The 21,815-nt window shown below is 39.9% G+C and overlaps 1 protein-coding gene across 4 annotated transcripts; it reads right to left on the bottom strand.

Annotated features, from left to right (window-relative positions):
- Positions 1-423: 423 nt before the first annotated feature.
- Positions 424-21,815, bottom strand: si:dkeyp-115e12.6 (centromere protein F). Of its 4 annotated transcripts, none has more exons than XM_037540543.1 (18): positions 21,608-21,815; positions 21,004-21,135; positions 20,698-20,889; positions 20,374-20,613; positions 19,114-19,310; positions 18,690-18,793; positions 18,380-18,432; positions 17,930-18,206; positions 15,010-15,191; positions 14,392-14,517; positions 13,487-13,615; positions 10,583-10,705; positions 9,701-9,836; positions 6,394-8,924; positions 5,190-5,398; positions 4,816-4,948; positions 3,503-4,406; positions 424-1,386 (listed from the first exon to the last, which is right to left on the bottom strand). In XM_037540543.1, the coding sequence occupies exons 4-18, from the start codon at positions 20,533-20,535 to the stop codon at positions 1,259-1,261; spliced, it is 5,394 nt and encodes a 1,797-aa protein (XP_037396440.1). In that variant the 5' UTR covers positions 20,536-20,613; positions 20,698-20,889; positions 21,004-21,135; positions 21,608-21,815; the 3' UTR covers positions 424-1,258. The 4 variants fall into 4 exon arrangements, with proteins under 4 accessions (XP_037396440.1, XP_017545317.1, XP_017545326.1 ...); XM_017689828.2 differs by having other exon boundaries at positions 20,698-20,822; XM_017689837.2 differs by having other exon boundaries at positions 4,816-4,945; positions 20,698-21,135.

Genomic DNA, 21,815 nt, shown 5'->3' with positions numbered 1-21,815 from the left:
GAGAACGATCCACCACCCAAATAGTACCTGCTCTGTGAGGGTCCATGGGGGTCCTGACCACTGCAGAACAGGATAGAAGGAGCCTAACAAAGTACACAAAGAAACAGATGGACTAGTCTGTAATTGTAACACTACTAAGTGCACCTGTATAGTAAGTGGAGCCGATAAAATGGACAATGAGTGTAAAAACAAGGAGGTGATGTCATGCCTGATCTTTGTATATGGCTTCAATGGTTTTGGTAAACATATCCATACATGTACTGTATATTGGGTGTCTCAAAGAGAAGCTACCAGTCACTACAATTTAATTATTTTCACTAGTTCTTAAAATCAACCTGCATCAATTGCATCAGTGTTAATGTGTATTAATTCAGGTGATATACAATCAGCAGGACAAGGAGAAAACCTACACACAAAAACCTGCTCACTTCACAGACTTTATTAGGGTATTAGTGTAAACTTGTACATCTCAAGTCAGTGGAGGGGGGGATGAAACTTCAAACTAGTCAAGAAACTTAAATATTAAGAAAATTAATAGAAAATCCGAAAAAAATACAAGCATACAGCACTCCAAACCCTCCTTGTTCGATATGAAACAAAAATATTAACAAGTGTACATGCTACAACTGAACAAGGTACAATATTCAATATATTAATTTAGAAAAGAAAAAAAAAAAAAAAAAAACTACACTTCAGAACTTTTCCCATGAGAAGTGAACTACACAAATGTCTTGTTGAAATAAGCTCAACCAGGCACTGTGGAGCAGCCAGACAAGAGTGTGTATATGCACTTCAACACCATACAAGGAGCGGAAACAGACTCAGGTTGGCCTGAGTCACACTCCCCACACACACACACACACACACACACACACACACACACACACACACACACTCACCCCAAGTTTTTATTCTACAATATTCACAGCAATCAATCAATCTACAGCAGCACATAAAAAAAAACTCATTAACAAAACCTATAAATAAGTATATTCACAAAGATCAAGTTCTTAAAAACTGAAGCTAGCATGTCACAAGTCCCTGCAAACATATTTGCACAAAATAATAAGGCATTGCTTTTCCAACCATAGAACACCTACACTACTACTACAATTCTCCCAAAAGCTGAAATTCATAAATCCAAAACTCAAAAAAGCTAGCATTCACTACTTATTCGGGGGGTGTGGGGTGGAAGCCATTAACATTCAAGATGAGATAGGCAGCTTCAAAGACATCTCAGCGGCAGTACGAGACTGTGTTATGGGTCAATATCTTCCTCTGGTTCTCCGAGTGGCTCTCTGAGTGAAACGGGCAGAGAGTCAGTCCCCAAAAGCCCCCTACGCAAAACGTATGGACAAGCTGGACCACTGGGGATATCCGCAAAACCTGCAGAGAGACACAGAGAGGTATAAATGGAATGCATTTTCTGTATCTGCATACAATTAAGTCTCGACTTCTCTCATGTCTAAATGGTCCTCCAGGCAGTAACAGCACCGACTACTGCAGAAAAAAAGCTGTAAAATGACTATTCAATGTTTTGATATTTGACAGCATTTAATACACTGGTAGTAAAAGGGAAGAAACCACATGGGTTTACTGCAGGTTGACAAAAATAATATGGGAACGTGTAAGAGATGATGTGATTTTATGATGGAAAGTAAATTCCGATCTGATTTGGACACAATGGGGAAGCGTAACAGTGAAGCTTAAATAGAATCTGACATTCAGATACAAATCATACATGTGAGCAAATACGATTTGTCTGGCAAAAAAGCCAATTCAACTGAACGGTAAAGAACATGGTAATGTGAAAAAGGAATTCACCTTCACTAACTGATTTCATTAACGTCAAAATGAGGACCTTCCAGGTCAAAGTGCTGCAGAGATTAGCATTTAACTTCATTTAACGCTCTGAATTCAGTACATGAAGACTTTGCCTTGAGCTGAATCAGGAGTGTTTAATGAGGCAGTGTGCTGAAGTGTGTGAGTACTGGAGCCTGATGTATGTAATGTTAATGCCCTAAATTTGTGAACCTCAGAACAATGAGCCAACAGACAATAAGTCTTATTTTTCTTTTGAGACTAAAAACTAAGCAGAGGAACTTCTCATTCAACATATTGCTATTCTGCTCATCACTCACAGGCAAACTAGCTAACTAGTTAGCATGAGTATGTTCCTTTGATGATCACAACACATAGGTCAGCCATATGGCAAACATACATATCACCGCTCCCAAGTAGCATTGGCCCTATCATCAAGAGATCACGGGTGCGAACCCTGGTGATGCTACATTCATCCGTGGCCAGGACTCCCAAGAAAGCACAATTTGCCTCGCTCTCTCTGGGTGGCTCACCCATCACGATGCAAGCCAGCACAAGCGTCTGTTAGCTGACGTAACAGAGCTGGCGGTTTTCTCTGAGCGCGTTCAGCTGTCCAGTGACTTTGTGTGAGTGGCAGTTTGCAAAGATGCGGTGGCTCGCTTCACAGGTCTCGCCCTCCGAGCGCTGATAGTAATGTGTGATTAGGGAAGTCCTAACTAGTGAATGCAATTATATACATATAAATTGGGGAGAAAATTGAGGGGAAAAAAAATTATAACAATACTTTTTCACAAAACACAATATGCATCACAATATTTAATTTTTCTGAGATCTAGAATTTGGAACAGACAACATAGAACCTGTAGCGCCACATTTAAAAATACTATCAGCATAATAATAATAACTACAATAAACCTATTCAATATTTTACAAACTGCACTGCATTTAATCCACTTAGACAGGGCTAATAATGTTCTTTTTGTAATAAACATGCAGTTGGTTAATGTTCTTCAAGTGATGATGTATATGATATGCGCAGAAAAACACATTGTGACATAATTTATCACAATAATGATGCATCATCATCATCATCATCATCATCATCATATTGGACATGCCTAATCATAACCACTGATACATGCCTGATTTTTGCTTCACCCCAGCAAAGAAAATAATGAGGTAACAGTCTAGCTCCAATTGGTGAGACAACAGCTTCTTGCACTCATTAGCTACATTAGTCTCACAGATATATGCAAAACTATAAAATCAGGCTTGTTATGATCTTAAAATTATTGTTGACAGCTCATTTCCATATAAATACTGCAATTAATAATTTGTCTTCATTGTATGTAATTATTAATTTATAAGCCTAAAGTAGGCAAACTGGCTGATTAGCTATCTTACTTCCTAGATGTTGATATTTAGATCCTAACAGACGACAGACACAGCTGGAGCTCAAACAACCATAACTGTTGCCTTCTAAAGCTGTTATCAATTTAGCAATACGAAGGCTAACGACTGTGGTAATGAAATGTGATCAGCTCAAATAACTGATCAGCTCACATAACTGCGATTAGGCAATTATGTAAATCACAACAGAATCACATATAGAATCACACTTCAGACATGCTATGGCTGATCAATTAAGTTTGGAATAAGGGGAAAATAGTGTAATGGCCACCTTTCATGACGACCTCGGGCAGGCCATAGGGTTCATACTCCGTGTCATCATACGCTGCAGACATGCGGCTGCGGTTGCGTCGAATGCGCTCGGCTAGATGAGCTGGATTAGCTGGGATGGGGAAGGCACCAGAAAACAGGACCTTCTCTGTCTCTGGTGGTGGGACAGGAGAGGAGGAAGGTGAGGCAACTGATTCTATATCAACATCCTCAGGCTGGTTTACCTCTTCAACCTGGGTTTGAGTGCTGGCATGCATTAGGATCATTCTCTCCTTGGGGGCAATGAACCTTCCAACCTCCTCTACTGCCCACTCACTACACTCTTCTGTCTGAGTGGACACATTCTTCACTTCTTTGGTGTCTGCGTGGTCTGCATTGCCTGCGACCTTGACAGCCTCTGATCTTGAACCTTGATCTGTAGCAAGAAACTTTATTACAACATTATCCTGCCTCTGTGAGTTATCAGTCTGTCTCCCAAGAGCAGCAGGGTGCTCATTTTGCTGATCTGTCGTGCTTCCAAGTGTGTTAAGGCGTAGTGTAGGTGTAACTGCCTCATCACGATTGAGGCAAGGCTTCAGGGAATCACTACAATTTGACGGCTCTGAATTCAGCTTTGGATCAATTGCTTTGGTCTCAGATTTGGCTATAGCACAACAATCCTCTTGGACTTTTGTTGTGAAAGTGTTTTCATCTGACTGTTCCTCAAGGCTGAGTAAGACAGCTCCTGGAGCCTCCTCTCGTGGTCCTCTTGATTTGACAGTATGAGCTGAATCATACTTGTCTCCAGATTTCTCCATTCCAGAAGATGAGACTGGAAATGTGCTATAAACATCCAAGGCTGTGATGTCCACTTTATGTTGATCATCAACGTTGATCCTTGTGCAGTCATTGTTTGCAATTAATTCCTGAGGAAACAAGGACGCACAATGTCAGTGAAGTGAAGCACTGCTCCGATGAAACATCAAATGCTATTTGACTGATAACGGCACCACCTTGTGGAGAATTCTTAACCTGTTAAATGTGACTGAGCAGCAAGTTACATGAGGGGCTTTACATTAAAAAAAAAATACATTAACTAAATCACTTAAAAGAACCCACAAGTTATGAAAAAAAAAAAAGTCAAGATTTAATTCTATTTTCAAAATTATCTGTGTTAAAAAAATGTCTGCATCATGGTTTGGCTCAGAAAAAATTTCAAAGTAAGAGACTGTAAAGTGGCATACCTTTGTAAAAAAATGTGATCTTGCAACTGAGAAATAAACAATAACCTGGACTTCTTCACATAAAACTGTTTCCATTTTTCCAAAAATTTACCTTGGCTTTGAGCACTGGTTGAAACTTTTCTGCTGTGTTCTGTGATGCGAGTTTCTTATCTCTTTCATCCTGTCCAGTCTCAAGGGCAGAAAAATCATTAGGCTGAGAAAGATCTCTGTACTCCCCAATGCTGCTGGAACAGACAGTACAGACAAATAAGAAAGAAAGAAAGACAGACAATGCGCCTACAGCACAACATAAACCCTCCTCACCCTGCACCTGTATTTACTGTCCCAACACACTGCTAATCATTTTAAGTGCCCTACAGCTAACGTATAAATATATATCCTAAATACACACACTATACATCAGAGGCTTTTACTGTACGTTTATCCATAACAAATGCCATTCAAATTCTTGGACTGAATGGGTACCTGCTCTGCTGGCTGTACATATGTAAACCAGTGGGGCTGCACGGGAGGACTAGCTGGTCCTCTCGAACAAGCATTATGGGGCTACCGTTGCCATGGTCATCCATGGATTCCCCCAGCGACGAGGCAGAGAGTCTCCAGAGCTGCAGCTCTTCAGCTTGTTCTCTGTTCTGCTCAGTGAGGAGCTGGAGCTGAGACTGCAGGGCCTGAACCTGAGAGAGGAGAATGGAAATTAAACACCCTTTTCAAGGGGAGGACAATATGCACAGAATATCCTCTTTTCTGAGCATATTCTGAGTTTTGTCAGTACTAGAACACTGAACAGCTGCATATAACATAAGACACATTTAGAGCAATTCAGTCAGTACACTGACAAAGAATCTGAACTGCTCAGTATTTTTTACTTCTGATGAGCCTCAGCACTACACATCAAACAATGCAACATACCATATTTTCTTATCGTGGCAATAAATGTCTTTTTGCTTGCAAAAGCATCTACTGACACAAGTCATAAACATAGTCAACAGCAACAAGAATTTTGTATTTTGAAGAAAGGCAGCTGAAATCTTGATGGCTAGTTCATAGAGCAAAGTTTAGTTCCAGGTTTCTCCTCGAAGCCCCCAGCCATCAAGTAGATTTATTAAAAGTCCACCAGCAGCACATCTAATTTAACTCAATGAAGGTTTGCCTATTCAAGAGAGTTACTGGATGATGACTACAAACACAGGATATAATAGGACAATAGGACAAGGCTAAAAATGGATAAATGAATACACTGACAAAATTATAAAATCACAAATGTTCTGACTCAAATATTTTTTCTGAGCTACTAAATGCTTACTATTCCAACAAACTGTTTAATTCTCATTTTTGAACTGTACTATGGACAGATGCACATACACACATACTGAATAACTGATTATTTAGGTGAGACTGCTATTCAGCAGCAGTTCTACAAAAATGATGGAGCAATTGTATGTGGGGCTGCAATTACTTTGATTCTAAGCCATCATTGGTTTGCGCTGGCTCATCCCATCCCATCACACTAACTATGGGCTTCATAATTATCTGATGGATTAACAAAGGCACACTAAAGCAGGAAAACTGCTGAAGTGCACAAGAAAATGTCCCTTTGAGAGCATGAGGGGGAAAGAAAAGGATTAGAGTTGCAATATGCAGAAGAACAGACTCTGCAGAAAATAAATACCTGTTCCTGAAGAGAGTGAGTGTGGGCTGTCTCATCTTCACTCTCTCCACTTTTCTCCCTGCTGCCATCTCTGGAACTTCCACCAAGTCCCACTGCCTCCCTCAGCCTAGAGGAATTGCCAGCATGGTGTTGATCCTGATTTACAGCTGCTGGATTCTCTGCTTTAGCGTTTGTCAAATGAGAGGACTCATTTTGTGCAAGAGTTATTTGTGATGCACATGTTTCTTTGGTTTTTAATTCCAGTTTTAATATCAGTTGTTCATTCTCTTGCTTGAGGAACAGAAACTCCTCCTTGGACACTTCTTGCAGCTGTAATGTCAGCTGGTCATGCTTAGCTTTCAAGAGGGACAGCTCGTTCTGTGCTTCATGCAATTCATTTATTACCCTCTTCAACTTCCTGACATCATCCGTGGGGTATTCAGTAAGGCACTGTGGGAACTCTGAAATATGAGACTCTTCCCTTATCTTTCTGGAACTTGTAGTGTAACTCTCTGCATTCTCTGTGTTATTCTCAACCACATGATCTCTGCCTTGCTGAGCAGCAGTGGGTGATTCCAGTGGTTCGCTTGCTTTAGTGTTTTCAATGAGGCAGGCAGAATCTCTGCCATGCTTGTCTGAGGTGTGTAGTGACTTAAGTTCCTTGGTGTTTATATTCACCTCACTCATATGTGACTTATCCAGTTCAGCATTCCAACTGCCAGGTTGACTCTCTCTGCACCCAGACTGCAGTGGTTTGTCTTTCCTAGTGTTAGAAGCCTCTTCTATGACCATTTCTAGGGTATCTGCAGTATGCTTGCTAGAAACTAAATCACAGCTTGACTCCTCAAACTCCTCTACAGACTGTTCAGGGTTTGACTTCACCATGTGTATATTTACTTTAAAAGAAGCAATCTCCTCTCTGCAGTTTTGCAGTTCCTTGCCTTGCCTCTGGAGGGCATCATCTCTTTCTTGAAGTTCCCTCAAGAGATCTTGAATGTGCTTGCTCTGCTTCTCAAAAGCTAGTGTTAGCTGCTGGGTCTGACTCGTCACCTGGTTCTGAAGAACCTCCAGCTTTTTCTCTGACTTTTTCGCCCTCTCTGCTTCCCGGTCTCTCTGTGCTCGTAAACGTTCTACCTCCAAGACCAAAATGGTAACATTATCTAAGTCAGTGCCTTCTCTGTTTTGTTCTTGGCCTTCAAGATATCTGTCAGAAGTACTGTCCTCTGAGAGCTGTTGGGAGTGATCTGCAGATTTTATCTGAGTGCCATATTCTGTTATCAGGGACGTCATTCTTGTTTCCTTGGAGAGCAGGGTGTTCTGAAGGTTCACAGACTCACAGAAGAAAAAAGCATCAGGAGATGAAACAACATTATTTTCAAAGTCTGCAGTAACATAATCTGTGGCATTTGACTGGTTTCCAAGTTGCAGATAGGTTAAAGGCATGTTGCCTTTTACATTTTTGTCTTCTGGGCCAGTGGAGCTTCGTAGTCGGTCCAACTCTGCTTGAAGTTCTGCAATTTTTAGACCTTCCAGTTCAATGTTCTTAAGTAGTTTCTTCTCCTCCTCCCTCTCCCTCGCTCGGTCCTCTCGCTCCTGCAAAAGCTCAGACTGAAGCTTCTCAAGTTCCTTTTGCATTTTCTCCTTTTCTTCTTCAAGCTGTTCTTCCTTTCTTTCCATCTCAGCCAAGGTCTCTTTGAGCCTGATGTTCTCCTCTTTGCTCTCTTCCTCTTCTCTCTCACCCTCCTCCTGTCTTTTTACATCCTCCGTCTCCAAAGTAGCTACCAGTTCCTTGAGTCTAGCACTCTCCTTCCTCTCCTGTTCCAGCTGGGCTTCCAGTTTACTTCCTTTCTCTTTGAACTCCTGGGCCTTGGCACGATGTTGCTCAGCCTGGCTTGAGTATTTCTTGCTCAGCTGCTTCAGTTTGGTCCTGGCCTCAGTTTCTGCACACCTCTGAGTCTCAAGGTCATCCAGACGTCGCTCCAGCTCCTGCTTGGCGTCCCTGAGCTCATCCCGTAGAGCAGCATTCTCTTTCTTTAACTCCTTTATAGAAGAGGAATCCTGTTTCTGTCCCTGATGGGATGAGGTTGAGTTTTTGGTTTGGTCACGATGAATGTCTGTCTGTGGAAAACCTTCATCTTTAAACATACGCTCACTGGTTGAATCAGACATATAGGAGTCTGTGTCTGTATCTTCTATCCCTGTGTCTTGTTCAGTAATAGAGCTGTCCATGTCAATTTCACCAGGCCTTCCTGCTCTGTGCTGACTCCCTTCATGCTCTTTGATGCTTAGTGTCACAGAGTCTCCAGATCCAAGTTCACTGACATGTTCTGACTCAATACCTTCACCAGGTTCTCTGTCTGGTGGATATGTTAGCGTCCCTGGATGGTCATTTTCTCTTGGTCTTCCGAGTTTTGGAGCTCTCTTCTTCTGAGTTGAGTGCTGATAAGGAGGAGCGCGATCATAGTGGACGGAGAGAACAGGAGTCAAGCCATCTCCAGTCACAGGAGTAAAGGATTGAGAGACCAATGGTGCAGGAGGAGCTGCAAGCTGGGCTGAATATTGGAGGAATGAGAGACATGGTGAGAATGCAAGGTAATATATACACAGCACATGGTTGTCATGGTAATTAAGTAATTAATCAGTAATGAACTGATCTACTATTAAGTATCTGTCATCTTTAGAGAGGTACCAAAATTTCAGGCACTGTAAATGTTCAGTTGAAAACAGTTAAAAATGGCACAAACAAGAAAAGAAAATGGCAGAATATTTTGGCATAAAATAAAAATAACATTGAATAGGACTGCTACAAAGTGTGAAATCTAAGACATAGCTTTTTAATGGTAATTAAAAACTATTAATAACAATTAATTAACTAACAATTAATAGTGATTAAAAAAGCTGTTTGCTGTTGTTTCAAAGAGTTAGCAGTGTAGTTCACAGTTTCTATGAGGGCCAAAAAATCTATAAATTGTGCACAACCTTTTACTGGAAAGTATATAATGTAAAAAAACATACACACACACACACACACACACACACACACACACAACAAATATATAAATAATATGTAGTAAAAAAATGACCGTGTTATCTGCCTATTCTACCATATCTTGTTTCTGGTTATCACTGCTGATTCTGTGATGATGTATATTTTAAATTCATGATTTCTTTTATATTAAGTAATCAAGTTTAATCGCAAAATGTACCATCAGATATGTTCCAGCAGGTGGAAGCAAAAACACACAATAGAATACTGATGAAAAAAGCACATGCAAGACATCCACGTGGCACAAGCACATTAACAATCCACTCTCCCTCCCTTCCCTACCCTGCAGCTCTTTAATGAGTTTCAGCGCTTCAGCTAACTCTTCAGTTAGTCTCTTTACTTCTGCCTCCAGACTTTTCTCCTTCTTCTTCAGCTGCTCCAGAGACACTCTGAGGGTCTCACTTTCCCTCAGTGACTCCTACAGGCCAAAATCAGATATACATTAGAGGAAAACAGGAAAACATCTTCTGTAGCATAAATAATAATGTACTTCACTGTATGCCCTGCTGTCACAGTAAATAATTAATCAATGTCTAGACATCATATGAACGTTCAAATAGTGGCAAAACACAACACTGGCAAAAAAGGTTCTTAAGACCAAGCATAATAAAACTACATAAAGGATAAAATCCTAGCACACCCAAATAGGTGGGGCAAGGCTCATACAATCAGTAAACAAATAAAAAAAATAAAATTATTGTAATGTGTAAAATAAAATTATTCAATGTCCATTGGTGACCAGATGTTGAATGCTGCAAGAGTTAATATATAATAGGGGATTTTTCTGTGTAGGTACTGCAGCAGACAGACTCCTAAAATCTTCAAAAAAGACTGCAACAGTGTTAAGCCACTATCCACTGTGATAATGCCATTATCTCCCAAGGACTTATTTAGCTGAGTCATTAACGGCAGTTAAACAGTAGCACCACTTGTGGCAACTGATGGTGCCTTTTAAAAGCCACACCAATTGGACAGATTCACTGAAACCAAGAGAACAAGTGAAAATAAATAAATAAATAAATAAATAAAAATAAATATATGTATGTGTGTGTGTGTGTGTGGTTATATGTGTAAATATGGCACCTACTGTACATATGACAATATGTCCTGACATTACATGAAAACAAACCTGTGTGTTCGTGTGTATACAGGGTGGTAGTGTACCGTGAGTTTTGCCAGTGTCTGAGTTTCCCTCTTCTGACTTTCAGTGAGATCAGCCTGTGTGTTCTTCAGCTGGGCCTGCACTCCCTCCAGATCTCTCTCCACTGCCTGCTTCTGCAGAGCCAGCTGAATAGAGATACACAGAGACCCAAACACACATAGAATGAGCTGACTGAATTTAAGGACAGTGAAGGAAGGAGAAAGGGAAAACAAAGCAAGCGGGGGAAAAGGGGGAGTAGAAAAAGAAGACAGTGGAAAAGATTAAAGGGGACAAGGAGAAACAAAGAAGGAACAGGACAAAGACTAATGCTGGAGGATAGGCGTGGCAAAAAAACAGCCCATTCCAACAAATTATTCATGAAGAACTTGGCCACTGTGTGCTCTGTAGTGAAACAATTCCATGTCACAGCAAATATGGTACATCCATGCTGAAGTAGGAAGGCAAGACATAACTAATGTATAGTACTATTCAGACAGGATTAGTTTTACATGAGGAGGTGGGGTAATACAATTCTTGCCAGTGTTTCTCAGCAAATTTAGACCCATCTAAATGTCACTTTTTATGGACAACATGCTTCCACATCAGCAAAGATTCCAACAGCTTCTACCTTCAACACAAACTTTAGATATAGAGGTAGACAATTGCAACACTTCAAGATTCAAGTTCTCACACACACACACTGTCACTATATTTATTTTTTTCTGATGAACTGGAAAAAAAACACCATCAAACAATGAATAAAATAGTTTATATTCAACATTTCACATGCTATGCTGCACTAAATCTGATTAAAGATTAAATAAGACTAGTTAGGCTCTCTATGCAAGCAAAGAAATTGGGACATTTTAAACACTTTAAAAATTACAGTGAAAAAAGTACTTTGTTTAATGTGGTGATGCTGACTGTGGTCTGTAAACTATCAAGCTAATAACAAGGCTAAGCACACCTTGCATTCAATTAAGGCAGCTAGGCAGATGGTTATGGGTAAAATACTACGCTGAACGCTTGGACATTCTGCATGTGAACAACCGAATATATATGGAACTTTTTTGGTGTGACAGTAATACTTAAGTAGCCACTCTCCTCTCTAATCTATAAGGAGCTTATCCAGAGTGAACCAGTCATAAACATCATAAAATGCCCTGTGGTAAAATTACATAACTATGTTCTCATGTAAAACTCATCCTGTTCAAACTGTACTTCTGATATAGATAAAATACAAAATAATAAACATTATTTATGGATTCAGTGCCATGGTTCATGATTCAAGAAGCTTCACAAACATTAGTACAAACCAAACAATATGAATTATGACCACATGCCAAACCATGCATTCCAAGTGATGAAATTCAAATATTAACACACACAGAAAACATTTCACAGTTAAACAACATACTGACCACCCAATTTTGAAAACAAGTCAATTCATCACTCTTATTTAAATATTCCTAGCTAAAGTAACAATAAGATAACGTGCAGCCGACTGTCAAACCGCTAATAAATCAAACACTTGCACACAGTTGGACAATCTACTATAACAGTCTAGAATATGCAAATAGGTTAAATTAACAGTTTGCCTCTGCCTTTTCAAAACTCCCAATTTAATATTTCTTTTTAGGTTACTTCTTGTAATTAATAACCAGCACAGAGCATGGGGCACCACTGATCACCACGTTTGACTAACATATTTACCACATGACTGAAGTTTTAGCGGTACTATGAATTCATAATCTGTGTGGGCGTGTGTGTGAGACAAGAGTTTAATCAGTTAATCGGTTTGAATTAGATTAGATATCCACATGTACAGGCACAATATAAACAGTGCACTGTCCTGACTAGTTTTTGTCAGTTGGGGTCAAACGATATTCATATTCACTTTCTCCTGAGAAAGCTACAGGCCCAGGCCTTGTTGCCATTTGCCCACAGGCTAGCAGTGTTAACAACATGAGAGTGTTGTTTTGCTGCTAAGTAAACAAAGACAGATGAGTTATACACACACTATCCCACTCGTCAGGCTGAAAAATAACACACTTTTTTTCCTTAACAGCAGTATACAGAGAGACAGCTGGGCATGCAGTCTGCATGTCTCCGGATCTCCACATACTGACCCTTTCATCAAGTTCAGCCTACACCCCCAAATTACTACTGAGAGGAGAGAGAGAGAGAGAGAGAGAGAGAGAGAGAGAGAGAGAGAGAGAGAGAGAGAGAGAGAGAGAGAGAGAGAGAGAGAGAGAGAGAGAGAGAGAGAGAGAGAGAGAGAGAGAGAGAGAGAGAGAGAGAGAGAGAGAGAATGTATAACTAGTTTAATCAATTCACACAGAGATTACAACACTGACCTTGACTCAAGTGCCTTCTGTCAGAAAGCCAAGAGGAAGAGAAGGAAAACGAGAAAGAGTGACCCAGGGACAGAAAAATAAAGTGTGAGAAAGCAGGGGGGAGCTCCGAAGCCAATAAGGGAGAGAGGTGACATCAGAGCATTGACCTGTTAAATACATACTGAAACTCCCAAGAGAGAACAGAAAGCCACAGAGAGCAAGGAAGAAAAGGGAACACACTGTCACAAATGGCCAAGATAAAACTGTATTAAAGCAACATTTCGTTGCAGTAACTTTTATACTACTTAGAAAAGAAGAAGAAAGAGTGAACACAAAAAACAAGAAACAGCAGAAAAAGAAAAGGGAAACAGTGTCACATTTATGTGAAATAACCTTTGGAATAGAGAGAAAAAAAAAGACGGTAGAGAGGAGGGAGAGAGAAAAGGTTTATATAACAGGGGTTTAAGGAAGTGCTCAGAGACAGCTGCGCCTGCAGTACGTTACATCATGAGTATCTGAGTGTTTGTCATTCTGGGCCTGGGCAACGTGAGCTTACAAACGTGTTGTGCAGTGTTTGTATGTGCAGAACACCTTGTCGTACTGCGCCTGTAGTGTGTTGTGTGCTGTTCTTGCTTGCTGTATCTCCTGGTTGAGTCTGTTGCTCTCCTGCTGATGTTGCTTCTCCATGGACTGCCTCTCTCTCTGCAGTTCCAATAACTCCTACAAACAGCACCACACATTTAAAAATCCATCTGTCCATTCATCCATGTACCCATTCATTATTCCATTCATTTATAACCCTGAGATAAAAGACTAAGTCTGGAAACTAACAAACCATTGGTGGTAGCATAAAACAAAAAAAATTACTTTAAAAGGGCCCATATCACAGAAAACTTAATTTTTTTTCTCCCTTTTTTAAATATAGTTTGAATATATTCTGTACATTGAAACTAATCAGCAAAAACAGGCTTTTTGAATTTACCCACTTTTTACAGTTTTTGTCACAAAAAACAACCCATTTTAAATATATAATCCTATTCAGCATTTGGTAGTTTAGCCCGACCCATTCACAATGAAGACACAAGAAATGTTTCAGCTTGGACTGCTTTTTGAATGAGATGTAATACAGGACAAGCAGAAGAGGGGTCATGTACACATCATTCCTCAAGGCACAAAAAGGTCTCAAGGTCTGTTTAATTCTAAGATGTCTATAATGGTCATCTAAAAATTCAATTATCTCTGGTTTTGATACAGAAAACCTCACAAACATAAGTGGAAAACATAAATTGCAGAAAATTGTAGCATATGGGCTCTTTAATGTAACAAGATTTTAGTTTAAAAATTGTCAATCTCTATGCCAAATAAATCATCTCTATAGGTCCATTTGTCATTAAATGTTCACACAATGGAAGTGGCAGCTGGTGTAAATGGTGTGTGCTTTAATATCATAGCTAGTATGAGGGATGCATGTTTAACGTGCACACAGGATTACTCACTTTCTGGTGCTCTCTCTCCATCTCTTTCCTGCGCTGCTCAGCATTGCAGCGGCTGGTCTCAGCGTTCTGCCTCTGACACTTCAACTCCTCCTGTAGCTGCTTCACACGCTGTTCAGCTGCCTGGGCCTGTACACATACATATGCTTATTGTCTATAATATATTAGTAAGGATGAGGATTATAAGGACTAAGGATTACAAAAATCCTGAAGTTGATTCAGTCCAATACAATGGTGCCTCAATTCAATACATTTTTGACACAGCAAAAATAAGGAGTGCCTAAAAATGTGTGTTACACGATATATTAATGTTTACATTTTAGTTATTAGAGTACAATTATTTTATTGCTCAAAATGACAAGTTGTGAGATGAACATTCTGCTTTGTTATATCATATTCGGTATATCCATAAATGAATAACAATGAATAATAAATAAATGTGGTAACAGCACTGAGAAGTCACATTATTAGAGGATAAAATAAATGAAAAGGGCAGAAATAGACTCTTTTCAGTCACAGCATTTAAGAGTTAACCAGCTAATGAATAGCACAAGTCATTCCCTCCGTGTGTGTGTGTGTGTGTGTGTGTGTGTGTGCGCGTGTGTGCACATGCATGCTCACCCGGTCCCCTTCCTGTGTGACGCGCGTTTGTACACGGGCCAACTCGTCTCTGGAGCGAGTAAGATTCTGCTCTTTTATGCTGAGCTCTTTCTGAGCTTGAGCAAGACGAGACTCAGACTCCCTGCAGCGCTCCTTTTCCACCTGCAGCTCTTTCTGTAGCCCAGAGACACGCACACACAGATCTGGAAGAGATAATATGAATGATGAGATACAGATATAAACACAAAATTTTCAGTGTGTGGATGCATTTAAACTTCCCAAAATATTTTAGTTATGAGTATTATAATTTCTGTCTTAACATTAAGTCAGACTGTTAGCCATTAATTGGCCAATAATAAAAACCTTCAATTTTATCAGTATCAATGAAAAACATTTTTTGGGGGTCAGGGCAACACCAGGGGCACATTCAATCTCAAAACGTTGTGCACCAGTTTGCAGTTACAGATTCCGAGTTGAATGACATTTCACCGAAATGGTGTGAAACAGTTTGCGAAGGACTTTGAGGTATGGTTTCTCTCATCTCTCACCAAGAACAGCCTATCCAAGCCAACTTTTTGTATGAGAATAACATGTCATAAGGTGACAAAAAACTAATCACAAAGAGAAATAATAAAAAACAGAAAAATAAGAGCTGATAAACAGAAACCGAACCTAGCACCACCCCAGTTCTACAATATTTATATCATTTAAGACTGTACATTACTGTTGTTTTATAAGTAAAAAAAATATTAAAATAAAATTATTGGTTTTTGGAATTTTTATCCTCCTAAATTCAGTACTGGCCACTAACTATACTATACATACATACATACATACATACATACATACATACATATACATTTTAAAAGACATTTTAGCAGTGAAATCTGAGTATAACAGTCAAACACAGATATGCTTCATTCAAATTTAGTAATCAAACATAGTTTTGCGTTGGAAAGCCAAATGATTTTTTCCTATACTGCGCTGTAATATCCCATAGAGTTTTCCGGGAACACAGCATGTGTCAGTGAAAGAGGACAATAGCAGATTACCTCAGCAGTGACTACACACAGCCCGACACAATGACGAGCATTCAGATCCCTCATACAGCACTAAACAAACTCTACTGTGTACATACACGCGCACACGTTCCTCTCTCAAATACACTATACATTACAGCTCTTGCAGCCATAAAACAGACACACACACACACACACACACACACACTCACTTCTCATCATAATAAAACTAAAAACCATTAAATAATTTTAGTACAGCTCAAAGACTGTACTACGTTCTACACTACGTTCTGTATTACGTTCTATATAGTGATGAACAGAAACTCACAGTATCAAACAGTATATTGTAGATCTATGGGTACAGCTACCAAGAATGCTTTGCACTTTTGGGTTCTATTTATCACCTTTTATTGTTCTCATTTTTCATTAGTTCCCTTCATATTTTTTGTGTTATATCATGTTATTTTATGCTAAATGGTAGGTTTGCATTTTATGTTTTGGTAATACTTATCATGACAATGTTTTGCATTCAGATACCAGTATAGTGGTATACATATATCATGATTAATACAGGAAAATGTGTATAACTATTTTTGTTGTCTTTTTATTTATTTTGTTTGTTTGTTTGTTTGTTTGTTTGCATATTTTGAAAACTCTAGTTAGACTTTCATTGTGTTAATTTCATGTTTCATGGACAAACAGAAATGGTTCAAAATTACTCAGAACAAAATCGTTATGTTAACTTGCATTACAAGTTAATAATGTATTTTCTCCTTTTAAGTTAAGTTACCTTTTAAGTTTCGGTCCAACAGTGATGATCCAAACATACAACCAATGTAGTTTTCTTCACGCCAAACTATTTATAGTAGATTTAGTTGTAGATGAGCACTGTATGCCAGCAGAAGTAGTCTTCATCTGCTTTTGAATCTCTATCCCTGACAGAATCCCTTTCTGTTTAACCTCTTATAGCTCTTTAGATCATTTTGTCCTAAAATGGTACAAACCTAATGCAAAATATAAAAACAAAAATGGAAAAAACAATTCCCACAAGACACCCTAATTTATAACACTTCAATTCACCTCCACAGCCTCAGACTACTAAGAAAAATAATAATACCAGAGACATCTTCATGGGCCCAGCTGTGATGAGGGAAGAGTCACATAAAACTGCTGTTTTTATCCCCCTTTTAAAGCTAACTCATCAAATACCAAAATTACAACCTTCCCACCTTCCAACTCAAAATTGTCACATGTGACACTCTGCCCTCTAATGCAAGTGCAGTATTCTGTATACAACGATGAGTCAACCATGGATTTGCTGCATGTGGTTCCAAGACAAAACAGAACAAACAAACAGCCAGAGTCAGGAGCTCTGGTGTTTAATTCTGGTCCTCAAACGGATGAGTCAAATACAACAAGACAGCATCTGCTTCCTTTTCTTAACACACCCTGTCTTATGATAGATCACAAAAATAGCTCAATGACAGTACAGCGTGTAGGCTTTTACTGCACAGGTCTAAAGCTCTAGCTCTAATTCCAGTCCCTCTGAGAAAACTGAAGGAATCCCCCATTCTTTACTAATATGCAAAGCAATACTCAAATATGCAACGGCCACTGGCAGGGCTGCATGACACAAGTCAAAGCGGCTACCATGGCAACACACTACAAACTGTCCCTTTGAACAAGAAGAAGCAGAAGCTTTTATTTTTTCCATCTGACCCAGAACATCAGAGAACCAGAGGCAAAGCATTAATCGTCTCATTGCCCTTTGAAATGACTTTTTGTGAACCAACTTCATTTTATGCATATTTATTAGTTCTGTGGTTTTTATACAGTGTTTGTGAGTACATGTGTTATGTTTCTATAAAGTCAGGTTTTTCATTTGACTGTTCTGGCTCTCTCACTGTAATAGAGGCCCTTACCATCTCTCTCTCTCCTCAGCGCCCCCGCAATCCCATTATCCTGTGAATCAGTGTCTGTAACAACGACATCACTGGAGATGGAGGAGGAGGAGGCTGGTCTTCCTCTGGGAGTGGACCTTGTGTCATCCCGTTCCCACGGAAACACAGAGGAGTGGGTTTGTGCTTCCGATTGGAGGACTCCACATCGGAGGGATGGGGTTTTGTGGGGTTGCTGAGGGAACAGTGATGAAACTCCACCCACTGAGGGTTTGGGGCTGTCTCCAAACAGAAGCTGTTGCTACAGAGGAGCAGGCAAAAAATTTTAGTACCATGAATTCTGTTTTAAGTCTGTTTAAATATGTGATTAATCTTCCAAAACTTTTCCTAAGTGTCCAAAATACATCCAGGACAAAGTTTATGCAGGCCATTTTAGAAACTGAGGTGAAGGATTGTTTGTTTGAGGAAACTCACTCTGACATGGTGAGCTTTAGTGTCGCATTCTCCTCTGAGACCACTCTTACCACCTGCAGAGACACAAGCACAAAGAACTGACATTATATACCTAGGCTCAGAGCACAGTGTCACAGAAAGAATAACAACACACTGTGCAGTGATTTGCTCTTGGAAACAAATAATGATTTCTTTTACAAATTTGAATGATATAAGATGCTACTACTGCACAACATTGCAGGAATAAGAGAAAAAAATAAGAAATAAAGTGATGAGGAGTGACAGAAAAACAATATGGAGCAGAGAAAAAGATAAACAGAAGGGAGGATACCATTTGGATCCCAGGGTGAGTTCATGTTCCAGCATGGAGTGGAAAACAACATGGAGTCTCCTGAGAGACTATCCTTCTGTAGCTTTTCCAGCTCAGCCTCCAGGCTGGGGGAGGGAGAGACAGGGGGAGGTCAAGAGGAAGCTCTAAATCATTTAGCATCTCCATCTTAATTAGTAAAGGGTTGTAATCATGCAAATTAGATTTCCTGAATTTCCTTTTATTTAGCTCATGTTAATCCACAGAGATTACCAAAGCTATTTAGGTTTCCACGCATCCTGACAAAGCTGACACTATGAAGCATACATAAGTATGTTAATACACACCTACTGTGCTAGTCATGATTTGTACTTTTGTATATACTGTTACAGTTTGTACTGTGTGGTCTGTCTATATTACTGTGAGTGTGTAAGTACAAGTGTCTCACCGTTTAACCTCCTGTGTGAGCTTCTGTGTAAGTGTTTTGGCCGACTCCAGTTGGTTCTCAAGAGCACACACGTGAGCAGCTTTCGTCTGAAGCTCTTGGACCAGTCGCTCCCTCGCTCGCCCCTCCGCCTGTGCCCCCTCTCGAACTCCCACCAGCTCCCTCTGCACTGCCGCCAGCTCCACACGCACTTCCTCATACTGAGACAAGGACAGAGTGGTGTAAGGGAAAGATAAAATAATAAAAGCAGCAGCACTGAAATTTCATATGTAAAACAGGCTACAATCCTGTGTCAGACAATTAAACCATACATGAGGATTCCCAGTGACATGTTAAAGAAAGACAAAATTTGGATATTTATAGTATGACTAATTCTCTTTGAAATATACTATACAGTACTGCAAATGTCAGAGACCACCCTTCATTTATGTAAATAACAGTCACAACGGCCATTAAGTACAAGTAAGATCTCATTTTTGAGCATCAGAAGTCTTGAATAAGAATATCAATTTGTTTACTATTTAGTGTGTTCATGCTTAACTTTTGACAGTTTCCATTTATTTCAGACTCGCTTTCAGTCTTTCAAAGAAATGGGCAGGGATATTTTTCCCATGCCTCCAAAATTATTTCCCAGAAGCTGGCTATACTGTCGTTTTTCAAAAATCCAAGATTAACCAAACACACTTAGTGATGTTGAGGGGTGGCCAGTCCATTGTTCTGAGAAGACCAGCAGCTTCTTTGCTTGATTTGCAAATGTTCTTCTTTCAGTAACAGCTTCTTGACAGCTACATATTCTAAGACCTATAGCACTGAGATGTCTCCTTACAGTGGAAGGAGAGACAAAAACCCTGCACATTTTTTGGAAATTGAACTGATAAAGGTTTGTTTCTAATATAGGTTAAGCAATATGTTAAATGCACATTTATCCTAGATCAATTCATAATGCCACCACAATATGATCAGCTGACTCCGTTGACTCAGTAAGAAACAAACAAAATTAATACCTTTACCTTTTGCTCCAACTAGCTCAACAAGAGTTCAGTAATTAGCTTAGTTAATGCATGTTACTTAAAACTCCATTAAGCTGATGGTCTTTGTAATTACAAATCTTGCTTCATCTATAATTACAAACACTGTAATGTAGTACTGTACAAAAAAAAAGGCCTTCAGTCATTTATTTCAGACTGTTGATCAAGCACAACTCCAGCACTTCCATTGCACAGCACAGCAGCTCCACAGATAAATAGTATCTAGTCACGCAACCTTTTGCTTCTGCTTGTGCAGGGCTGCCTCAGAGTTGTCCAGCTGGAGCTGCCTCTGCTGCCTCTCTCGGTTCAGCTTCTCATTGTGCGCCTGAAGCTCCTGAACCTTCTGCAGGACGCGGCCAGAGAGACCTGTGGTCCAGTCCTCTGTGGCCCAGCTCATCGTAGCACACAGTAGCCACCAGAACCAGAGCTGTGTTACAGAAATCCACTGGAGTTAACAGACAGGTGGTCCTCAGTGCTGGAAACAAGAGAACATAAAAGGTATGAGAAAGTGAGCATGATCAGGTGGCAAAAGAGAAGATCTGGAAATATTTTACATTACAGGGTTCTAGTTCCAAGAGAAACAGCGTTCTGCCTCAGGGACGTATTTCTATCCACACTTGTTTCTGACTTGGAGAGTGACTACATCCACTGCGGGCAATTCGACAACAAGCTGGTTCATCCAGTCTGCAGATGTGTAAGAGTCCGTTTGTATTTTTGTTCACGTTCTCATGGAAACACACTCCAGAGAATTCTGCTGCCAAAACACCCACATGACAGACTGCATAAATCATAAAATCATAAACGACACAAAGGTCACTCAGCAGAGAAATAAATTAATCTAATCTTTTTAAGCGGAAATCTTAACCGGAGTCTGAAGGTGCTCATCCATTCATACGGAAAGGTGTTGTACAGAGAGAGGAATGTGGAAAGTCCAGATCCTGGGTCCAACTACAGACTTGATCTGAGGAGCTCTCGTGCTTGTGGAGCTTCGGTCACGCTGATTAGCAAAACAAAGCAAAGAGCCTGATGTTAGTGCAGCCAATGAAGGGATCAACGAGCAGCCCGAGAAGCTGCTTTGTCTCTATCTACAGCTTCTCTCACACTTTATATATTTACTAAAGGGCTTTATACAATTACTTTCTTGTGCTGTGGATTACAGTTACGAACCGAACCGAATATCGTTATAACGAAGAAGCGTCTTTAACGGACGGTAACAGTCGGTCACCAAGCAAACAACCGCTTGTGCCCCGGTTTATTATGGCAGCTCACATTGCAAACATGATTTTCCAAACGATGGAAAAAAGAACGACAAAGTGCAACAGCCTCGAAGCCATGCCTGAGGCCAGCTAAAAAAACAAAGAAAAGAAAAGCCAGGCCAGTGTACAAACACTGAGATTAAATTATTCACACACACACACCGCGTCGCGCTCCTATTAGCTTAGCTAGCGAATATGTTGGGGGTGACTTACCGCCACTTCTGGGGATTGTAAATCACGGTCATTTATTTCACGATGCCCAACGTAAACCATTTGGAAACAGATTTCTTCTAGGGGTTGTGTACAAAAATATCGCGTCTGAAAACTGAAGGAACCCAACAATATCTAAGCAAACCCACTACCCGACAATACAACAGACTCGGCACGTCTCGTGCGCCCCGTCAGCCCTCCTAAACTTGAT

Source organism: Pygocentrus nattereri, chromosome 8 (assembly GCF_015220715.1).
Source record: "Pygocentrus nattereri isolate fPygNat1 chromosome 8, fPygNat1.pri, whole genome shotgun sequence".
NCBI lineage: Eukaryota > Metazoa > Chordata > Actinopteri > Characiformes > Serrasalmidae > Pygocentrus > Pygocentrus nattereri.
This window is presented reverse-complemented; position numbering and strand designations above follow the sequence as displayed.

What these genes read in the sequence shown, in the direction of transcription:
- si:dkeyp-115e12.6 (XM_037540543.1), bottom strand. Translation starts at nt 20,535, where the DNA reads ATGAGCTGGGCCACAGAGGACTGGACCACAGGTCTCTCTGGCCGCGTC. An exon ending in ACTCATTAAAGAGCTGCAGG is followed by an intron (nt 8,925 to 9,700) that starts GTAGGGAAGGGA and finishes TCCAATATTCAG; the next exon opens with CCCAGCTTGCAGCTCCTCCT. An exon ending in AACCAGTGCTCAAAGCCAAG is followed by an intron (nt 4,407 to 4,815) that starts GTAAATTTTTGG and finishes TTGTTTCCTCAG; the next exon opens with GAATTAATTGCAAACAATGA.